Here is a 24,694-nt window from a genome sequence, read left to right as displayed (position 1 = left end):
ACTGCCATTCCTTCGCTGACTTTTTGCTGGATTAAGCAGCTATTACGCTAAATTCTGAAGTATTTTAAAAACTAAATATTGAAGAAGTTGAATACAGTTTGGATGTGCATTACAGTATTTCCCCCAAACTTCCTGAAATTTCCAAATGTTCCAAAGTTTTTACTAGTACCATTTTCTTTAATAACTGCATGTATTGATTTATGGATTTACTCAAGTAATCTATAGCTATGCAAATGTAAAGTGTCATATACAATGTCTGGTACAGTTAAAGCTTAAAATGTGGAAAACATTACTCTATTATGAAGCCTTTACATGGCTAAGAAACAGCGGTGTGAATTGAATTTATGAATTTATTAATAATATGTGCAAAAAACAAACAAAAAAGGATTGTAAAAATGTGGATTTTGTTAGACCATTGCCACTAGTTTAAAGCCTGCATGCTAACTTTAACACACCCCCATGGCGGCTCAGAAACAACCCCTTATAATGGGCTAATTGCGCAAAAGATGCCTCTAAATGTATTAGCCCATAGGGTAAGGGTTCATAATATATATATATATATATATATATATATATATATATATATATATATATATATATATATATATATATATATATATATATATATATTAGGGCTGTGCAAAAGTTAATTGCGATTAATCGCATCCAAAATAAAAGTCTGTGTTTACATAATATATTTGTGTGTGCTGTATATAATTATTTTGTATATATAAATACCTATGCATGCATGTATATATTTAAGAATTATTTGCGGTTAAATTCTGTATATATTTATAAATACATAATCTATATTATATAAATATAAATATTTTATATATGAATAACATATTTTCTTAAATATATACATGCATGTTTGTGTATTTATATATACAAAATAATTATATACAGCACACACAAATATATTATGTAAACAGAGACTTTTATTTTGGATGCGATTAATCGTAATTAACTTTTGCACAGCCCTAATATATATATATATATATATATATATATATATATATATATATATATATTGGAACTGTAAAAACTGTTCAATATTAGAGTTTGTTAGTTCATTGCCTCTAGTAAAGATTTAGCTTTTAACACACCTCCATAGAAATGGCACGGCAAAATGAACTGAACGATAATGCAATGCCCCATTGGAAATTCAAGGGTCCATAAAAATATATTGGTACAACAAAAACTGTTAAAACATCTAATTTTGTTAGATCACTAGACCCTGCATTAAATATCTCATCTTAATCAAGTCTAGAGCTTAATTAAAAATAAAATTAAATTAAAGTTGTGTGTTATTCAAGAGGAACTTCACGTGTACTGTAAGTAGAAGATAAATATAACAATTATATGAATTATTTGTGATAATTATAGCCTTATCACAAGTACACACACACACACACACATATATATATATATATATATAGGCCCCGTTTGGACCATTTTAGTTGTGTTGTGGCTTGTTTCTGTTGTGTTGTCAGCTTAGTACAGTATGTTTGATGTTGAAGTTGCGTTGTGTTTTGCTGGGCCACTGTTTCATTTTCTTTCATATTTTTTTTTGGGATATCTCTTTTTTATTACTCCATAAATCAGAGAATGTTAACAGTCCAAAAAAAAAAAAAAAAGTTCATCATGGTTTTAGGAATAAAATGTTATACAAATCTGGTGAATGATATTTGAACAAACCCTTCTGTAAAAACCTTCATAATGTAGAAGAAAGTTCGTGCTATGTACTGAAAGTGAATGTCTGGCTCAGTGCAGGACGCATGGCATTTAAACATAATGTATTGTATTTGAAATATACAGACGCTAATAGTGTAATAAAATAAACACTTAAATGTGCATTTTGGATGTTTTCTATACAGTCAGAAAGAACAAACAGCCTAACATCTTAAAATTAACCAGTCCATGAAAAATGGTTTTGTGTTTTGCATTAAGCTTCAATGTGCACTATATTCCAAGTCTTCTGAAGTCATACAACATCATTTGCGTGGGGCAGGCCAAAAAAATAAGTTGTTATTCGCACACATGATTTATGGGATTGCTGAAGTCAAACTCTGCATGCCATGACTTGAGTTGTCCTGCCTCAATGCACACAAGTGCAAATGAGACATTTCACCAAGCTATTACTTGACATCAGAGGATTTGTAGGATCCTTTAATAGTGCTTTTTGGAGGTGGATATTAATGTACTTTTGTGTTTTCCAATGGTTTCAGACTATTGATTTTTTTTTGGTGAACAACATGAATGCATCTTATATAAGAATCCCAGCCGTACAGTGTTTGTTCCCTCCAGTACTAGAGAAGTAAGTCACTATCTATTAGACTGAACGCCATAATTAGAGTAGACCTGCCCACAAATGAGAGGGCAGCATTTTAAGATAATAATGCTTTATCTCTCGTTGGATGTTAATGGCCCAGTAATTGATGTCTTATCGTCTTCATGCCTTGACCACAGATAGCACTTCTCTGTTTAACAGGAGCTGCTGGCAAGCTTAGAGCAAAACAAGGCCAATCTTTGTTGGTCCACTGATATTTGTACACCTCAGAAACCACACACTTGCTGGCCGCAATGCTGGGCTGGAATCCATCGAAATAGCTTTCTGTGTCTTACTTTCAGAGCCAAGTTTACAAATCAGGCTGTCATGAAAAATTAGAATATCATTTGCATTCTTTGATTTAATATGTTCTGTCCATACAAAATACATTTATTTTGATAATGCGATGTATTTTTAAATGAAATTGAAAGTTTTGATTGATTTTTTTTCCCCTCATATGTATTTTGCCCAAGTGAGCAATGATATATATAAACTTCCCCATTGCTTGCTCACATGCAATTATTATTGAGTTTTTGATAATTAAAATTTTGTATTTAAAATTTTAATCATGCCAACTGTTGAATGCAAAATGGTGATTGAAATGGGTAAAACTTATTAGTCTTGTATAATATTATATTAATATGCAAACAAATTTTTTACCGAAAATATTGAGCCCATAATTTGCAAGACTTATATGAATTTAATATACAAATTATAATATATACACTTCCATTCGAGAGTTTGGGGTCGGTAAGAAGTTTGAAAATTCACCAAGAACTATTTAAAGGGCTTTAAACGATTCCAGGTGATGAATAAGGGTCTTATCAAGCGAAACCATCGCTTGAGTCATTTGGTTCATTCAATGAACGAACTGACTCTGAAAAAGATTTGTTCATTTTGATGAACGAGTTCGAACAGGAGAGTCACGGACGCGGATCACGCAACAGAGCAAGGCGAGCGTTTGAGCTTATAAAACTTAAACTTTGTTGTTTTTATTTTTTTTAAATGAGCGATCGTTTTGCTTGATAAGACCCTTATTCATCGTCTTGAATCGTTTAAAGCCCTTTGAACAGTTTGCAGTTTGCACTGAAACTCTCTTTTGGACCTTGAACTGTTTGGTTACCATTAAAGTCCATTATATGGAGAAAAATCCCAGAATGTTTTAATTAAAAACCTTAATTTCTTTTTGACTGAAGAAAGAAAGACATGGACATCTTGGATGACATGGGGGTGAGTAAATTATCAGAAGAAGTTTTTTTTTTTTTCTTAAAGTGAACTACTCCTTTAAGTCCATAAAGACATTAGAATTGCTATAGAATAACTGTCTGTGGTCATGTGACTGTAAACACAATGGCTCTGTCCATCAGTGTCGTCTGACTCTTGGGGTTCGGGAGTCAGGAGGCAGCGCTGAGCCCTTGTTTACCGTGGCCTCCCATATTTGGCTAAGGGCCTGCCCACAGCATTTTTGGGATGGTTTGGTAAGAAAAGTGTGACGACGGGGAGATGGGATTGGAGAGGCGTTGACAGAAATGGTGTGTGAAAAAGAGCCAACTCCTCCAGCTTGGATACCAAAAAGGCTTTTTTGTTATCAGTCACTAGAGGAAGAGTCTCTGTTCACTGCACACACACACACCAGACTGGACTGTTAGAGCTACGGTAGCCCAGAAGAGGCAGAAGACGTGTTTGGAGAGGAATGTTGAAGCTTGACAGTAGATCTGATCTGCGCTGAGGTAAAGTTGTGTGAATGATTTGTCCTCTCACAACTTAGTTTCTGACTTGTGTCAACCACAAATGGCATTACGCTTTGGTTTGCTAGATGTTTATGGGTTATTCTTTGAATTGGGGAACTTCTCTGTGAAGTTTTTTTTTTTTTTTTTTTTTTGACTGTAATTTGGTCTTGTTGTGTTTAGGTGAAATTTGTCAAATATTTGTCAGAGACATTGATTTTGTCCCCCAACCAGTGTGACTGTTGGAAAATATGAAATATCATTAACTTTTTTATGTGATGGAAAATGATGGTGTCACCAAGAACATCTTATTTCTTTATTTCATTTTTATTTTTTTAATATTTTTTTTATTTCAATTATTATTATTTATTTACTTATTATATAGTATATATTTCTTTATTTATAGCTATATATTGCATTCCTTTTTTATTGTTTTTCCTAAAAAATTCAATAAAAATGAATGATTTCGAAAGACTAAAAATAATAAAATATTTAAATTTTAAGATGATTTTTTTCATTGAGTTAATTGACTGCTAGCTAATGTCAACACACACACACACACACACAATATCCATTTCGCACTAAAACTCACTTTACGGTTGATCAAGTCTGTGGTCAGATCTATATCAGTAAATTTGATGCATGTTTTAAGATGAAGTATAGTTTGAAGAAGTTTTATTTTTTAAAGATCTGCCAATAAATAAAGAGTCACCCTTATATGCCAAAAGTATAATCACTCTCTCATTATTTTTAGTATGATATGAAGTTTGGTTGCAGAACTTCCAACAATTTAAAGAGTTTTCAAGACTCTTTAAGTCTTGCGTATATAAGAGCGCTTATATACTTCGTTAGAATGAATAGGAACCCAACAGGTTTTGAGCAAGCATTTACCAAAAAAAAAAAAAAAAAAAAAATGCAGTTTTAAATGAATCTCACTGGCTGTGTTTAATTTCACCAACTCAGACTGTATTTTAGTCTTTTCCCAAAGTTTTGCCGGCACAGCTGATTTCCTTATTATGAGACTAAGTGCGGTTAGCACATATTTAAGCTAAGCTCTTAAACAGAGCGTCTGCCATGGTTTCATCACAGTTGTTGCAGGATTGGTGTTTGAATTGCGTTTTGGAGTTCAGCTGTGTAAAGCTGAGCTTTATTATGGTCTGTTTGTGTGGCTGGCAGTCTAACTGTTACGTAATAAACGTGTCTACACATCAAGCTGGCTTCAATTAAAAACCTTCTTGCGATGGATGTCCGGGCCTCTCTATATGTGGCTAGAAACCAGTAGCTTTGCCAACAAAACGAGACGGTTAACCCTTTCAGCACGCTGTAGTCTAGTTCTCATCAGTGCGTTCACAGAGACACTGCACTGTCATCACAATGCTAAGCTTTTACTGTCACCATCTGTTAACACATGACACCAGAGGTGCACTATTCGAAAGGATTTAACTACCTGAGGACTGTTTGTTCACGTGTGTGGTCTTCCGGATGTTTTCGTCGTGTTGTTTAGATTCAGTGGCAAAAGCCATGGTTCTCACAGATAAGTTGGAAGTGAAAATGATATGGAAATGTCCGTTGAAGATGATTCCTGATCATCACAAACTGACTCTGGACAGGATTTTGCTGTGGAAGCCTTTTATTCTCTTATTGATGGGGTTAGTGGAGTGAGGACAGGAAATGATGCTGAGAAAAGAGGGATTTGGATCAGGAAATGCCAAACTTGAACTCCTGTCTCCTGCAGGAATGTACTATTCAGTGAGGTCTGGAGTAATGCCTTTAGACACTGAATGGGTCACGCAAAAATATACTTTAAAATTCTAAAATGGCGATTTACTTTAAATTGTATTACCGTAATGTGGTTTTGGATCAGAATCAATTACATGATGTACGCTTAACAATATCGTTTTGTTATTATTAATAATAATATTATATCTAATTTTAAAATATATTTTTTGCATTAACAAAATAAAAGCATACTTTAAAGGCCATAAAAGTACCGGTATTTTACAATTACACTGCCAATATTTTCATGATTATTAAGCTTTCCTTCTCATAATTGTTTTATTTATTTATTTATTTACAAATTTAGTAATATTAAATAATATTATAAATATTAATAGTATTAATATGTATAGCATGCATTAAGCATTAAATACTGCCATGTAAATTATTATTTAAATAATATATCATTATTTTTTTCACAGTACAGTAATAAGACAGATTTTTTCTCAGTCAGTTTTTTCTCAGTCTGGTGTCGTGAACGCACGCTCTCTCAGTTTAGCTTCATTTAATAGGGTGCCAGATTTCTATAGAGCCTTCCAGGCTAAAACACACCTTAATGTAGCGGGGAAAAAAACACCCAATCTGGCAACACAAGCCACCAGTGTCGCACCGCGGCCGCTGCATGCGTCATCAAGAGAAGAAGCAGCATGTAGTCGACAAAGCAGCGAGGAGGCGTCGCATCGTATGATCAGTTTTAAGACAAGGTCGGTGAGGATGGGAAAAATCGTACATTTCTGTGCAAACTTTGCCCGCCGATAAAATAATCGCTGCTGTGGTTGTATATGGGTTGTGGCAATAATTAAAACAATAATAATAATAGATTGCAGCAGCATATGGAAAAAAAAGAACTAATTGTGAAGTATGAACTATGAACTGAACTAGTTCATTTTAAAATTTGTGAACTGAACTTTGAACTAGTGAACTTTCCCAACACTGGCTCCTGTATACTTATGCGATCTGATACCTAGATCTGCTGTCTTGAGATGCATGCTTCATCCCAGATCACAGGGCAGATCAGTCTGCTGTATACACACAGAATGTGTCCATATTATGTAAACAGACTTTAGATTTGTCCCTTCAGATCCCTGGAATTAAACTGCTTTGACTCCAAACTCATTGCACAATAGCAAATGTCAGATCTTATGAAAGGCCTGTGTGCACATCATGCCCAGAATGTTCCTGAATAGTTGGTCCAGTTTTACACAGAGTCTCAGTTGTTCAGCGCGTGTCTTCTGTAGGCTGTTTTGTCAGGCAGTGTTCAGGGCCTTCAGTAGGATTCACATATAGCCAATCATAACAGTTCACCTTCGACCTTTGCCTTCACACCCACGACATGCCTGCAGCTGCTGTCCAGATCCCTCTCGTCGTCTGTGTTTGTCTTTAGATTTAGAGGAGCGCGAGGCCTCGTTTACCGGCAGATCAACACTCCACCTCCTCTCCCCTACGCTTTACAAGACAAGATTGTCCCGTTTCTCCTGCATTCCTGAGGCCTACGCCCATAGCTCAGCACGGGTTAGATATTCCCCCCTAAATAGCTCTCAGTGACCTGTGACAGATGGCGGTGGTGTTGATATTTACGAGACTGAGAGTCCAGTAATGTGGACCCGTCTTCTATTAACGCTGATTGAGAAACCTTTCGGGATTCCCTCACGTAGTTGCTGGTTTGATGGATACCTGGTCAGGGATCCATATGTAAACTTTTAACAGATCCATGTTTCCACAAGGACATAATTGACTACATTATGGCATAACCTGAATTCACAATTCTCATGAATTAACATGGCAGATATGCCACTCCATTTGCCTTGAATCGGTTATGAGTTGAATGTTTTTAGATCATTTTAAATTGGTCCTATTGTGCTTTGTTATGTTTTCAACTTTCTTTAGTGTGTAATGTTGTTGTTTGACCTTGAAAAAAGCTCTGCGAAGTTACAAAGTCCACTCCAAAGGGAGTTATTCTCTATATCAGTGTCACTTTTTCTGAACTCCCCGAATAGTCTTGATTGTAGCCTTGAGTTTTCTTCTGGGAACATAATCCCTCATTTAAATAACTAGTGTCCGAAGCACACTCAAGAAAAGGGCAAGACCTGGTTGAGTTGCGTTATTTGTGTGTTGGAACTCGTAGTGGGGCGTGACATTTCCCAAACCCGAGACACACTGTTATGCCTGGTTCAGATTACACTATTTTAGCCCATGATTTTGGCACGATCCGTTTGACGTAGAGTGTCGTAGGTATTCGTAAACGACAACGGGCGTCGGGATGCAAGATTCGTTCGTATCATCTTGTATAGTGTGTCATAGTGGGCTACAACCTTTACGACATCACGTCAAAAAGACTAGCATGTTTAATTTTTTTAACGGTCGTCCACGACGGTTCCGTCACATGTATGAGGTTGACCAATAGGAGCACAGAAGCTTTTCCGTACACAACTTTCAAAAATGGCGAAACGAAAGAGAGACGATGGTTCTAACGTTAAAACTAAAAGTAAAAATATATAAGAATACAATTTTTTACTTAAGTTCTCTTTGGAGGATTGACAGCCCTGTCTTCTTCGAGGATGTTTCATCCAGAGTTTACGTTCGTTTCCGGAAGTCACTCGCTGCTAGTTTCGCCTTCTCGATGACATCACGCGCGTCGTTAAAGACGTCATGGGATGACTGGTCAGGAAGCAACTTGTAGTCGGAAGATTTGAGGAGTCAAAATCATGTAATCTGACACAGTGACTATCGTAACAGACAATAAAAACCGCGTAATCTGAAACAGGCATAAAAAATAAGCGTAATTTTAACGGTAAAAATCCTACAGTGCAAAACTGTTAAATGGTTAACAGAAAGTTTCCATACTATATACAATAAATAACTGTGATTGATCTCTTGGTACATTTAATGCATTTTTACTAGGGGTGTAACGGTACACAAAAATCACGGTTCGGTACATACCTCGGTTTTAAAGTCACGGTTCGGTACGTTTTCGATACAGCAAAAAGAAAGAAATGCCAGAGAAATTTCCTATTTGTTTAAAGAAAAAATATTTTTAAATAAGTGTGAGTTTTCCTAGATCTTGAAACTTTCAGGTTTATAAATAGGGGTCATCTTTGAAGGATGAACAAATAATGTTTTGGTCATCACATTAAAAATAACTTTTAAATATATATTTATTTATACAATATTTGAATTTTGAAGTGCTGGAAAAAGATGTGTGAAGTACTTGAAAGCATTTCACCATTCCAGCCAAACTGGTTCCAGTTAGTGTTACTATATTAAATCCATGGTGAATGTTGCTGGTCTGTGGACGCAAAGTACTAGTTCATTCACGGCACACTGTTTCTCCTGGTTTCCATGACAGCGCTGTTTGATCTAATAGAGATCTACGGTTAATAACGGAGAAATGTGAATGCATCTCACTATCTCGCAGCGATGTTATTACCTCAGTGGCGAATTCAAATGTTTTCTTTACCGGATCTCTTAGCGCGGTGTGGTAACAGTGCTTGATGGAGATCGGCTCGCGCTGCACAGATGTTGCTGGTCCGAACTGATAAAAGATCCGTGAAGCACATAACGAGTAGCGCAGTTTCGTTCTGCTTTCATTACCCTTGCCATTTGGATGTTGCGCAACGTTGTGTTGGCCGCGTCAGCACGAATTTTGCCGGCAAGAAAAATGGTCCAAGCAATCGTTCGGTTTGTATGCGTACCGAACCGGAAGCCTCGAACCGAAACGGTTCAATACGAATACATGTACCGTTACACCCCTAATTTTTACTGTAAAATAGCGTTAAATTGACAGTTTTTGAAAGTGAAAAACCTCATTGTGTAATTTACAGTGGAAAACCGTAAATTGACATCCCACATTTTATGAATTTTTGTTGAAATAACTTTTTTATTTAATTTTTTGTACATTAGGGTTTTATGTTATGTATTTTTGACGGTAAAGTTCTGGCAACCACAGCTGTCGTTTTTTTTTTTACCGTAAGTATTACGGTTTTATTTTTTACAGTTGAGATATTCTCATAGAAACAAGACTACATGTGAGCAGAACCACAACATGCATTATCCTTCTGATTTTCAAAGCGCCTCATTTAGTTTTGATTCAGTAATTCATTGTTTTGGTTCTCCAGAGCTCTCTGAGGACTAATGATGAAGTGTGTGATGAGGAGCTGGTGTGTGCGGTCTGTGTGCGTAAGTGTGTGGAGCGAATAGCCCGGGCCAGTTCCCAACCGCAGTCAGCCGCTACATGCCTATCAAAGAGCCGCCCTCGTTTCGCCCAGTCTGTTCCCAGCGCTTTGAGCGGGGCTTGATTGCTTTTCCTTAAAGGCAACTTAAGCGGTAACGAAACGTTACCCATCGATGGCCTCATGCTGGAGTCACGTGGAGAGCTGCGTGCACACAGCATGTCTTTCTCAGACTGCAGGGATCGAGCAGGTGCACATATTAAAATATTCCCAAAATATCATCTCGGTTAAGTATTCTCCAAACAGTTTCAAGTTTTGATCAGACTTTATAACTTGCAATTGTGATGTTAGATCTCGCAATTCTTAGAGAAAAATCCAACTGTGAGTTTACATCTCCAGTGTAAATACTTTTTTTTCTTGCATTTGACTTTTTTTCTCAGGATTGTGAGATGTAAACTTGAAATTTCGAGGAAAAAAAGTCAGAAATCTGAGATTAAAGGTTTTTGTTTTGTTTTTCTGTGGCAGAAACAAGCATCCGTACAATTTTGATTCGGTTTTAAAATCCAGTTTTAGGACTGACTCTCTTGTCAGTAATGAAATTAATTGTAAAATGACGGCACAAATTGCTTATGCTTGGGATAAAAGCGTCTGATGTATTCATAAATGTAAATGCATAATTGAAATTAAATTTGTTTACACCTTTCAAACCACAGTTGGATGTGGTTTGAAACAGGATTGTAAAAATGCAGCTTTTTGCTTCTCATATTGCAAACAACTAAAATGATTTGAGGCCAAAAATCTGATTTTTATTATTATTATTATTTTATTATAATTTTTTTGCTGACTGTCTGAACAAAGAGTGGTAGCTGCTTATGAGAATTTAGTTGGAGTGGATGTGGTGAGGTTTATTTTTAATTGCACAAGGCTTTCTCATCTCTGCCTTTATATAAGAAGACCATCAAAACCATTTGTAATGCATATTTAATGTCCTGCACTTCCTTTCACAGGCTCCATTAGCAGAGAGCTCGCAGGTGAAGTCAAACACAGCACTATGTCTTCTTCTCAAGTGCTTACACAGTGTTTTCTGAGTAACCCTTGACCAAAGTTACAGCGACCACACAATTCATCAAATCCTGAATCGCATTCATGCAGCTTTATTGGCATGGTACAAACATATTAAATATTATTATAAAAACAGTATTTAAAAACAAATAAATATATTACAATTTTATTTGAATGTATTTTAAAATCCAATTTATTCATGTTATGACTAAGCAGAATTTTCAGCATCATCACCGTCAGATGATATAATCATATACAAATAATTTTAATGATAATTTGAAGCTCAAGAAACATGTATTTCTTCAGTCGAAAAGAAATTAAGGTTTTTGATGAAAACATTACAGGATTTTCTTCATATAATGGACTTCAGTGGGAACCAAACGGTTCAAGGTCCAAATGAGAGTTTCAGTGCAAACTGCAAACTGTTCAAAGGGCTTTAAACGACACGAGACGATGAATAAGGGTCTTATCCAGCAAAACCATCGCTCATTTCAAAAATAAATAAAAAGTTTCAGCCTTGCTCTGTTCTGTGATGAGCGTTCGTGACTCTCCTGTTCAGACTCGTTCATCAAAATGAACGAATCTTTTTTCGAATCATGACTCGAAGGGTCCTAGATAAGACCCTTATTCACCGTCTGGTGTCGTTTAAAGCCCTTTGAAGCTGCACTGAAACTCTCATTTGGACCTTGAATCGTTTGGTTCCCAATGAAGTCCATTATATGGAGAAAAATCCTGGAATGTTTCCATCAAAAACCTTAATTTCTTTTCGACTGAAGAAAGAAAGACATGGACATCTTGGATGACATGGGGGTGAGTAAATTATCAGCAAAAGTGAACTACTCCTTTAAATTATTCAAACACAGCCATTGCTTTGGAAAAAAACAGCATTAATGTAAATGCAGATGAGCTCTGATGAATTAGACAGCTGTGGTGATCTAAACCACATTCGTTCACGAGGGGATGGTTCGGTTGTGGGAGTGTTTTGGCAGCAGGTGTTAAAGCGATGATCGCAGTGTGTGTTTAGATTCACAGCAGTGGGTGTTTGTCATTACTGGATATCAGTCGTGTCACATTGTCAGGATTTCTGTTGGCTGACTGGTAGTCTGTTTCTGACCGACTTAGACAAACATATTCATTCATATCCTGCAGACGCACCATGTGAAGTTTGTACAGTCCTTCCGTGAACCTTTTTTATCCTCTTTCCTCTTGGTTATCTCATTCCATGTCCTTGAAAGCTCAGACTATCACTCACAAAGCAGCAATGTTCAGCACATTTAGATAAACGATATAGATGAAATCATTAATTAACAGCTTGAGCAAGGAAAAGATCTTTAGCCCCTTCCCCATCATGGTGATTTAACACGTTTATCACAAAAAAATGGTATTTCTGGCACTTTACACAACCTTACTCTTTAATTACTCCAAGTAAACCTTACTAAAGCCTTATTGAATCATCCATCAAAGATAGTCCGCTTTTTCCGCTCACCATGAGCCAATATGTCATCTATATTATTTATTTTTTAGTACATTTTATGAAAGAAATAGGCTTCTTAGGACTTGCATACATACATACTGAGACTGAATTGACTATTTTCCGAAAACATCTCCCCGTACAGCGTCTTTTCCATCTTCAAGTGGCAAGAGGTCATTTTGGAAAAATGTGTGTGGGTGTGTATGTTAATATGTGATTTTTACAAACACACATTGTTGTCGTTGTTTTGTTTTTGCCTTGCCTAACACCAGTTAAGACCTTTTTTTCACTTAGCATTAGCGTGTTTTTTTTTACATAGACAGCTGTCTTCTTAGTGAATTGACCACCTGGTTATTGCGGACTACTTTGACTACTATAAATTGAAAAGGTACTACTTTATCGTTTATCTGTAAAAAAAAGTTATGGTTATCTGATGTCGGCTGATCGCTGTGATTTTCAGAAACGGAATTTTGAGAAAAAACGGTTTAATTAACGGTTACGTCCTGCTAACGGGACGACTGGCGCCTTTTTCATATCACATATTTTAGTAATCATCATTAATTAGGTATCTTTTAAAAGCTTGCAACCTCAAAATTAAACCTGTGAAAACCGTTTTGAGAGGCGAGCAAGATCTTTTAAGCGAGCAGCTTCAAACTCTGTTGTTCTCTTGTGCTCCGCATCACACCACACGATAACGCTAAAAAACTTGCGTGCCGTTGTAGTTCACCCAGGACTGGACTTTTTTTCTTTTATGTGGTTTATTTTGATAGGTGAACTGTCTTTGTAGTTTTAAGAGAAGGAAAGCTTAACGGAAGATATTTGCGACACTGTCCAAAATCTCCCCCTACTCACTATATAGTGCACTATATAGTGAGCTCGCCCATTTTGTAATGTTGTCCGAATGTATAGTGATGATTATTATACCCTATATAGTTCACTCAATGTATCTCAGAATGCATACAACCGATGGTCACTAACTCAAGCCATACATACGATCATGCATTGCGCTGATCGTAAAAATGGCGGACGGGCGACAGCAATAATCAACGGCGCCGATAGACGATCGAGTAGTGGTGTTTCTATTATGCTGGTGAGCTCACTATATAGTGCTCTACTCATACACATCTTTTCAGCTGGACATTATAAATCGCTATTTTTCTGCACTAAACTAGTGAGTTTTTCCAAGATATATTCAGAGATGATAAACACGATGTTATAGAAAACCCAATTTTGACTGACATTCAATCTATATTTAGACCTTACTGAAAACGTACCAGCGCGACATCCAACGGGTTTTCCCAGATCGCATTTGTTTGGAATTGAACGGATAAAGGTCTAAGTATTTAATTATGTTGTTGTTCTTTTTTTTATTAATATTGAATTATAATCTACATCGCTTGCTCATTTGTTTGGTGAGTTTTTTTCATTATGAGACTGCCTTCACTGTAAAAGACACATGCTGCCTTTTTTGTTGGAACAATCTTTGTGTCATTCAAATGATGCCTTTAAATGTTGCCTATGTAGGCATCTCACTGGGTTTTGGAGCACAGCCAGGGAGTTAGTGAAGGATAACAAGCCAATCCGACAAAGAAAGCCCCAGTGATGTCACTCTAGTAGACACCAGACACACAGCTGGGCGAGGATAAATTCACACCCACCTTACTAGGGGTGTTGCACATCCAACGAGAAGGAAGGAGTCATGTCATCTTTAGCAGAACAGTTTCATTAGGACAAGAGGTGGAGAAAGAGGAGAGAGCTTTCCGATCCAAAACTACTCCCACAGCTCACTAATGTTGAGCTGCTGGGGCTCGAGAGCAAGAAAGAAGAGGCACTTTTTAAAACTTTCGTCTTGGACACTTACAGAGTGCACTAAGGCAGGTAGGGGCATTTATACGGTTGTTTTTGTGCTTCTAAGCATGTGTTCACATCTTGCTATTTTTATGGGTGATGATTAGGGATAAACGCAAGCTGCTGATGATGTGATATCACCCATGTCTGCAAACAGGTGATAAAAAGCATTCGGAAATAGAAAGCGATTTGTTTTTCATGAAAGAGGCGTGTCTGGTTCCACATTGAGATGCAGGACTCTAATGACAGCGACAGCTCATCTGATGTCAGTATTAAGTCATGAGGTGTTTTTGAGGTGCAAATAAAACATGAGATCCGTGCGGCTCGTCTGAGATGACACGGTTGAAGTTTTAACCTGCTGAGTGGTTTATACAAGGCTACTCTGTGGCTCAGGGTGGGTTATTTTGGAGCGCTAGGGCGCTGGGAGATGTTTGAAACAGCTGGGGGATTGTTAGGGGAAACTCTGGGGGGAAAATTCATTTTTTCCATGCAATGCTTCTAAAGGAAAATTCTGGGGCTAAGCCTGGTCACACAGAGGAGGAGAAATAAACATAGACATCTCAGTTTTGACTTTCAAATTCATTCCTACAATGTTTGGCTTTAAAGGATGTCAAAATGTACTGTTGGTTGCACTGTGGTACCAAAGCAATAGTGAACATACTTTTTGAACATACTAATCATTTAAAAAGGCCTCTAATGCTCACCAAGGCTGTATGTATTTGATTAAAAATTCAGTAAAAATAAAAATCTAATATTTTTGTGGTACCTTGGTATTGCAGTGGAAATGAAGTCTAATAGACTCATTTCTATTTATTGTGCTGTTAATATAAGACAAGAAATGCCACTAAATTTCATACCATTTACTTCAATAAGTACTTGGAAAAGTATAAAAAGTACTTGGAAAGTACTTTTAAAAGTACTTGGAAAGTACTTGGAAAAGTAAGTAAGTGAGAGATCATGTGTCATTATTTCATATTAATTGTATTTTTAGTGTGTTTAATAGAATAATAGGTGATGCTGATCAATGAAAATTGGTTTTGAAAATGGAAAACTGCTGTTATCGTGACTATAGAGATCTATACTAACCTGATATGAGGCATGTGGAGACCAATTTTTATTTGATGTGCAACAAACATCAAAGTTGGCAGCATTTGACTGACATCAGCTTGTGTACTCTCGTGTTTAACCTCCTCTCAAACCAGTAGGTCACATAGCTGCATGTGACATGGGGCCAAAGGTGATCATTGAATTTGTTGCAAGAAGACATCCTCAACCTAAAGGTCAACAGGTCACTTGAGGTAACCCGGGATGTCTATTTTTAAGGAGCTTGAGGGCACTGTTAGTCTCCAACTGCATATTGCAGCCCTGGTTGAAAGCACCAAAAGTCATAGTTTAGCAGGTTTATTGAAAGAATATATGTAGCAAGTAAACTAGATATTATGTGTATTTAACTTTGTTTAATGTCTGTGAAATAATAATCAGATTTTTTTTTAAAAAATAGAAAATAGCTGGAAATGTGTCAATTTGGACAAGTAGAAATTTGTTATTTGTTGAAATATCAGCATTAAATTATCTCGTTCAAGGCTTATAATGTAAATGTTAACACTGTTGCCCTTCTGAAGATGGTTTTAATATGTCATTCTATATTGAAAAGGAATAACAATGCAGTTTATTAATAATTAAGCACATTATTTGTTTGATAGAATATTTACAAGTGTACAAAAATTGAACTTTTAAAAACACATCAAATTGGGAAAAGTATTTCATAGAGTTTATGTACTTCTTTTAGAGGATAACAATTCTGATTACAAAATGTATGCAGATTTGCAGATTATATTAGTTGTTTTCTATATAGCTGGCCATGGGCCAACTTCTGCATCATTAATATGAGTTTTTCCTCCACTGCATTTATTGTGATATCATGATTTCAGATAAAACAACTCTAAATGGCACTTAAAAATAAGGCAAGCCTCCGGTTAGTCACTTGACATTGGTTTGCGTCTCATTTAAGTGAGGGCAAACTTTATGCCAAAACTGGGAGCAGGGAGCCACAGTCTCTCGTCTTCAGTTATTAATGCTCTAGAGTGTCAAAAAAACTGCACAGTAGAACCCAGAGTATTGTGCCCACTTGTCCCAGCTGTATTATCAGATTTGCGGCTCGACAGATCCTGCATTAAGACACCATGGGAAACTCCGCGTGAGTTTTTCAGGCTGGCTTAATCTGAATGAATGACATTTTGTCACAGTATGTGGTTTCGAGGCTGTCTCATTCTCCCAAGCACACTGAACAGAACACGGCTCTTTTATTTTTATTTATTTTATTTTTTTTTCTAGGATTGCAATGCATTGATGATATCAAACGTCCATTGCAGAGTGAACTGTCAAACAGTGGCTTAGTGGTTTTGGAAAGTCAGAAAACAGTTACAGTCTGTTATTAAAATCCATGACCACAGGGAAACAAGACACTGATTATTAAGAGCCAGAGATACATTGACACACAGCCACCCCAAAATAGGCGTGTATGTGTTTGTGTGAAGTGTCCGAGCATGTGTGTGTAAATGTGTGAGTATAGGAAATGATGCTACAATTCCAAGGAGACAGGAAATGGCTTCAATCTTGTATGTGGTGATTTTTCCACTGGTGAGTCACTGACTTGGACTGGGAGCGTGGTCCTTCTCATGAGAGGTGCAAGCTGACTCCTTGCGAGAGGTGGAGCTGCCATTCAGAGCATGTGTAGACACACGTGCATGTTTTAGGAGGGAATACTTTATATGAGTTGCTTGTTTTGGCATATTCTGAGTGCTCACTTCATGTGTTGACATGATTTAAAAACAATCAAGTATCTCAGTAGTCCACTACAAATAAGGGTTTGGCATCTTTTTCTCCAACAAAGACTACTTTTGGTGCCATTTAAGGGATATGAAAATCCTGTCATCATTTACTCACCTTCATGTGTTTCCAAACCTGTATACATGTCTGTCTTCTGCGCCAAGACGAATGCATTAGAAAAATATCTCAATGTTTACTGTCCATACAAAAAAAGTAAATATGGCCCAATACAACATTTGTTTTTGGGTTAACTTTAACTGAAACTGGGCAAGATAATAGTAGTTCCCAGAATGCTTTGCATGGGACTTGATTGGGTAGAAAATATGTTGAAATGAAGTGCTGCTGTAACTGTTAATAAGATAAGAACAATGTTTTTTTTTTAAACTTCAATAGTGTTTAATGTCCAGATATGTTGGGATTTACAGTAGAATGGATTCTGTCATGTTGTTTTACCATTGTAGTGAAGAGTATAGCTTTTGCTATGTCCGAATTCATAAAGAATGGGCTGAATGCTACTTTTTTCCCTCAATGAGTATTTCTTATTTACCATGTTAATTCATGATTTTCCTAGCTAGAACTTTATTAGCAGGTAGTACCTAATAGTATAATTAAGTAACGTGACACATACATGTACAAATTAACCTGATATAACTTGGTGTTCTTAGGCACAATGTGAAGCTGCTTATTGCTTTTATATCAACGCATTCTCACCCCAAGGCGTCACCTTTGACCATGCTTCAATATTTGGCGTTTTAGGCGCCCTTTAGCGTCACTTACATGACACGATCCTACGGCGTCATCTAACTGACGCTAAAGGAAAGCGTCAGTTAGAGGACGCGGTTAGGTTTAGGTGTGGGGTGGGGGTAGGGTACACGCGATCCTAGGGCGTCATCTAACTGACGCTAAAGGGCGCCTAAAGCGTCAGATATTGAAGCATGTCCAAATGCTTCCCAAGGCGTCAGTTAAGTGACGCCTTGGGGGTGAGAATGGGCTGTTTATATCTATATATGAAATAGCTGAACTCATTAAAGCATCCCTTTTTTCTTTTTGTCTTCTTCAGACGTTATTCACACAGAAGGTCCATTGGATGGTAGTCTCTACGCTAAGGTTCGGAAGAAAGAGTCTTTGGAGGAAGGGGTCACAACTAATGGTCTCCCAGCTGCTGTCGATCATGCTTTACCTGCTGTAGACCAGACTCTACCACCAGTCGACCATGCCTTGTCTGTAAGCAGTGACTCTGGCAACTCCACTGCTTCCATCAAGACCGACCGCACAGATGAAGCCAGCCATCAGCCGGCCTTGGTGAGTCAGCCGTCATCCCAGCCCCTAAGCCCAGAGGAAAAACAGGAGCTAGACCAGTTGCTCAGTGGTTTGGAAGCACCAATGCATCGGATAGGTTACCAAAGCAGCTCTGGCAGCGGAGGCGGAGGAGTCCTACACCTCGTCCCTGCCCAGGTTCACGTCAACGGACACAACAACATAGATAGAGAGACGGATATACTTGATGATGACCTGCCCAACAGCCAGGAAGGGAACAGCGTGGACAGTCTCGGAACCCTCTCGTCATTTGAGGGCAGAGCTACTCCAGCGGATCTATACTACCAGTCGGAGACGGTTATTAATGGACAAGATGTGCCCTACTTGGACAAGGGTGTCCAAGAGAAAATGCCAGAGCCCAGAGTTCACAGCTCCTCGTCTGTCCAGGAGCACTTGGGGGTCTCTAGTGGCAACACCAAACAGAATGGCAACATCTACCGATCTCAATCATTAGGGACAACTCCGACCATAGAGCAGAAATCCATGCCCAGAGCTCCCACACGCACAACGAGCAGTAGGGATGCAGTGCAGAGGGGGTTGAATGTGTGGCAACAATATGGGGTTCCTGAGGTCCCACTCACAGATGGGGTCACCTTTAACCCTGTACTAGAATCCCACAGCCTTCCAGAGTTCCCTCCAATGGCATCTCAACAAGAAATTGAACAGTCCATTGAGGCCCTCAACATGCTGATGCTGGACCTTGACCCAGCACTTACTCAAGTCCCCAAGTCCCATAGTGCCCCATCTGGAGAAGGTGGTGTAGTCACCACCCAGCCGTCTTTCTCTCAAACCCAGGCACGGCCTTCCTACCAGGCTGACGCAGCCATTCATGACCGTGGAGGGGCCACTTTGGCTGGATACCCATATGCATTTCAACAGGTAGCCACTGAACCTCCACAACCCAACATGAATCAGCAAAGACCCACCGCCGTATCCCAGCATGCTGCATTCGCTTCTGAGGCAGAAGGTCAGGCTCCCATGTCCAGGTCCACGGTGCCTTCCTCTTCCTTTGGAGTTCTTCAGTTAAAACCCCTCAACATTTACCCCTCAAGTACCACATCCCAGTCCCCTGAGCCCCAGGAGACCCAGTGTAGCTACTCTACATCCTCATCCCCTCTGCCCAAAGAGTCTGAACCAGAAGATGGCAACTACAAATTGGATGGTATTGTAGCTCACCGTGTAGCTGGTAAGAGCAACCTTTAAAATACCTCTTTTAACACTTTCCGAGCCCATTTACTTTCTCAAAGGTACAATTAGTGTTTTAAGATCAACCCATGCGCTACATGAACCATTAGGCTACATTACTCCTGCATATTTTTATGAATACAAAATGCAAATTGAAACAATCTATCAAGGGAAATATATTAAAGGAAAACATTTCCATGCCTGCCTTGAGTGCATGAGTTGAGCTTGTCTTTTACACTCAAGGCGGTGCCTTTTTTGGTGGAGTTTCTTTGTTGGCGTTGACATAAGCACCGTGAGATCACAAAGAAAGCTTTGTCCAAAGTGCTTCTGGCTTAAGACTCAATATCAGACCGCATTTCTGTTTTGTGCCAAGCCAAAACCGAACATTTGTACATTACATCTGGAGAAGTGCCCAAACAACTGAGGGCTGTTATACGGCAGTGCACTTTTTTTTTATGTTAACATTATCTGTTCAGCTTGAAAGTTTAAAACGATTTTCCTGGAAGCCTAGGTTTTTCCCTTGTGATGTTTTAAGAATAATGCCAGCACATTTGAGTTGTTTGTTAAACCAATCTTGTTTTGTTGCATGCTAAATTCACCATGACTTGTTTAGGTTTTTGCGATGTTGAGTTTAAATTACAGATATATTATCACATTCTGCTGATGGATCCTACATCCAAAAACATCATAAACAGCATACTTTCATCCAATCCTAAATTTCTGTCAAAAATATATACATATATGACTCTGGGCTCACTGTTGCCACCTAGTGGTTGTACAGTACAGGTGCTACAGTGAATATGCCTTCTTTATCTTTAATATCTTACAAAATGGATGTTTAATAAGCATGAGACAGGTGTCGAAGGTTCCATGATGCAGGAAACCAACATTAAACATGGACAAAACTAGTCAGCTCTGTTTAGGTTTTATTGCAGACCAATGCTTAGCAGTATTGTTGACTCAGCATAGATAAGTGTTCGAGTAATGGGAAGGACAGCAAGAGGAGGAAGCTGCTCATTGAGTCCTAGCTCTTGACACAAGCTCTTGCCACACTGTTTGTAGAGCTCTCGGTATCTAGTATTGGGATTTGGTTATCAGACATGTCACTATCTGGAATTAGGGAACACTTTGTCGTCATTTACCATTCGCAGTGTGACCCCACAGATAGAGTGCGTTTATCGTACTTACTGCAGTTAAGGCAAACATATACTACATGTTAGGAAGTGTTAGCAATGTTGCCTACCAATCATCCATATTTCATTCAAGCCATTTACCATTAGCAATATGCTAGCTTGACATGTGCTAATGTCTTCTCTCCCCCAACCCCACCCCCTCTTTCTCTTATGTTTATCCTGTTTGTGGAACACCTGTCCCATCTTCACCTTCTTCCTTTACTTCCTGCCATGGTCCATCATTCCTCCTCCTCCTCTTCCCGGTGGTGTACAGAGTACACTGCTCGTATCCGAGGCGTCAGTGACAGACAGAGCATTCCTGAGCTCGGCCAACGCCGACGCTCTCTCTCCTTCAGTGGTTGGTCCTCTGATGCCTCCAACTAACATTAACTCATAACACCTCTGCATGTTGTGTGGTTGTGTGCTATATCTCGGTTCTATCGCTCTTTCACCACCTACTGTATATTTCCTCGGTCTTGTTTGCTTCATTGAGAGTACTTACTTTTATAAAAATTGTTTAGGTTATCTGCAATATTATTATTACAAACCATTGTGACTAAATTCTAATTGGATGATAAATAAAATTGTAATAAAAATAAAATAAAAAGTGTAATCTAAAGTAAATATTAAGGTATAGTTCAAAATAAAAATTATGAAAATGGATGACTTACTTTTGCAGAACATTTTAGACATTTTAAATATATTTTGAAGATTTGTTTTTGTCTCAGTGTTTTTTTTATCAATAAAAGACCATTTACTTTCATTTTTCATGGCATTATCGACAAAAAAAGTTAAAACAATCATAGAAACGTCTTTTGTCTTCCACATAGAAAAAAAAAAGCCGTACAGGTTTGGCCCAGAGTATGAGTAAATAAAGACACAATATACATTTTTTGGTTGAACTATCTACCAAAGGAAGGCAATAGTTAATTTAAGTCCCATTTATTACTTTTACTATGTTTTCTCTTTTTATTTCTCTCCTTACTGTATCTTCCTTAACCACTAACCTGTGCTGGGATTTTTTTTTCACCTTGTTTGGGTGGAATAACAGTTAACAGTAGTAAAAGCTTTAGTTTGCTCCTTTGTGCGAGGTGACCTCTTCAAACAAATTGCATTTGTATTATGTGTCGAGTTAAAGTTACACTGCAGCAGGACAAAGGCCAGTCTGTCTGGATCAACTGAGCCCATGTCACAAGATCCAGTCTGCCAGACCTGGAGAACAATACCACGGCGAGCAGACACTGGCTTCATTCAAGGACTCTTCTTTACCTCTGTTTTAGCATTTAGATGAAGCACAAAGGGTAATAAATCCTCTCTGAGTCTGGAGACCATTATACCATCCTTATCTGCCACTGGGGAGTAAACGTCTAGTACACTGACTGCCTTCGGTCACATTCGAGGGTCCATGTGGGCTGTGTTCGGTAGCCAGTTAACAGGATGAATGTTTGTCTTGGACTTCTCCTGAGTCTGATCCAACCCATTACTGATATAACAATGGCATTAACAACACTATGGAGAGAAAAAGGGCAGTGTGTCCTGCTTCTCTGTGTAGATATCTCATTCACCTCATGCTGAATCCATGAGGTTTAAGAAAGGAGTAGCTACTGTATGCCAGGAAAAGATTCAACTTTTATCTTTATCTTATATTATTAACAAGAATCATTTGTAATAATTTCAGTTATTTTACACAACAATGCAGTGAATCCGTTAATAAGATTCAACTATATATTTGTCGTAATCACTCAGAATGTACTCACGAATTATTAAAAATATTAATACAGTAAACATTTTTGTTTACATTGTTATATTGGTGCATATTAATGCAACTTAAGCCTTTTAATTGTATTTTACTTCTTTCATTAAACATTTTGAATCTAATAGTGTTTGTTTGGTTTAAAGGGATACTCCCCCTTTTTTGGAAATAGGCTCATTAATGGCACCAGAAACTGTCTGGTCGGCTGAATGGATTCGAAAATGGTAAAACCCAACTGTTTAACTCTGGGGGAGTTGTAAAATAAGCCTATTTCCAAAAAAAAGTGGAGTATCCCTTTAAATGATGGCGTCTCTGATTGAAAAACAAAAATCTGTTCCTCAGTTACATCAGCTTGAATCGATTAAGACAGAGTGATCACTAAGGTAACAGAACAGTTTGTCATGCACAGCTGTAGATCTGGCGTACTACATCTGTTTTGCATGTTTCCTCTCCCGACCTTGTCTGAAGCGACATTCGGGGATATACACCATATGATATCCCAGCACATCCAAACGCTGGATTCATCGCTTCCCAGACCAGTCAGTTTTGGAATCCGCATGTTTGACATTGTCGTAGAAACCTCATGAATCTCATCCAGGCATGCTAATAGATTGCAGATGGAGTGTGAGCGTCCTCTTGAAGACCCTCTCTTTGTGACATCACTACTCTGTTGTTCTGAAAGGCTTGTTTTGTGGGCAGACCTCCAGAAGCCATTTAAACACAGCCTGTGTGTCAGAGCGTCTGGCTAACGTCACGTTTAAGAACAAGGGTGGCCACTTGTCCAGAAGTGGAAGTGGTCGATCTCTCTCAAGTTGTTTCCCAGCGCACGTGAGGTTCTGATGGTCTGAGCTGTGGTCTGACCAAACGTATTAATCGTAGGCCGCGCTCAGGGAGCTAGTAAATATTTTGCTCAGCCGGTTGCCCGGTTTCCGAGATATTCCACTCACTCCCACCATGAATGTATTAATGCTTTGCTCTGTCTCAAACTGAGTCCAGTTAAATGGTCTTAAAACTGTGTGTGACTGTACATACTTTTTCCTTATCTGTAAGTTAACAGTAAATTGTGAAATATCTTTGGCTAAGTCTTGTGCACACCCCAGTACTGAAGAGAAATTTAAAGACTTTTAAAGTGTTGCTATGTGGTTGCTATTCTGATTGTCCTCTGTGGTTGCTAGCGTTTTGAGTGGTTTCCAGGGAGTTGTTAGGGTGTTTGGGATGATTGCGAATATCAAAAGAGTCAAAACATTTTCCATGATGTTCAAATCTCTTGATATGACTCTTTTAATGCAATTCTATGGAAGAGTAGCAGTAGCAGGTTTTTAAGGTATCATTCATGTCCATGTTTTCATTTCATCCTACAAGAGAAACACTTGCAACCCCCCAACACTAACTACCTAGCAACCCTCACACAGCATACTGGAGATTTTACTCGCAATTTCAATGGATTTGACTTATATCAAAATGAAAATATTTTAATTAGTTTTATTTCGATTATAGATAACAGTGTGAACATCATGCTTATTTTCATTTGTATATGTTGGGTAAAACGAATACATTTTTTTTAACAAATTGGCCAATTTTTTATGCTACATTTTTTGTTAATGAATGAATGTGAATGAATTTTTTTTTAAATATATTCTTAAGACAATAATAATAGTGATGTGTGCCATAGAAAACAAGTTAAATGAATGAATCGAGATGCATTTCATCTGCCTTTAGTTACCAAACGTCTTCAGTTATCCGTTTCCGTTCTCCTACTAGAGAAAACTTACGCAAATCCAGTTTCATTTACACCGTCATCTCTTTGTATCAAACAGAACGTGGTGAAATAGGCTTGAGAGTTGCTTTGAGGCAGTTCCAGAGCTTTATCCAGAAGTACACCCTTTAATTCCACTGAGTTTCTCTAATATTCCAGCTTTTTGTAATCTAGGCTGTTTGAATGAGAACATTGTTTGTAGCTCCAACAGGCTTTAATGTGGTGCGAATTGGACGTCACTGCAGGTTTTGACAGAGAGTTAATTCTTCAGAGCTCATTGGCAGTTTTCCATGGATT

General features: G+C 38.0%; 1 protein-coding gene across 17 annotated transcripts in view; it reads left to right on the top strand.

Annotated features, from left to right (window-relative positions):
* tns1b (tensin 1b) overlaps positions 1-24,694 on the top strand; it is a 266,496-nt gene that overhangs the window by 204,857 nt on the left and 36,945 nt on the right. For 13 of the 17 annotated variants that reach the window (XM_039683658.2, XM_039683656.2, XM_039683661.2 and 10 more), the window contains one exon: positions 18,275-19,717. In XM_039683658.2, the coding sequence (XP_039539592.2) occupies positions 18,275-19,717 (1,443 nt within the window). Of the gene's footprint in view, positions 1-14,230; positions 14,416-18,274; positions 19,718-21,162; positions 21,247-24,694 lie in introns of those variants that run through there. The other 4 variants (XM_089133411.1, XM_089133412.1, XM_089133409.1 and 1 more) reach the window with 3 other exon arrangements.

The sequence above is a fragment of the Pimephales promelas genome, chromosome 7 (assembly GCF_988280905.1).
Source record: "Pimephales promelas chromosome 7, fPimPro1.hap1.1, whole genome shotgun sequence".
NCBI lineage: Eukaryota > Metazoa > Chordata > Actinopteri > Cypriniformes > Leuciscidae > Pimephales > Pimephales promelas.
The sequence above is the reverse complement of the archived record's forward strand: the minus strand, read 5'-3'. Positions and strand labels throughout refer to the sequence as shown.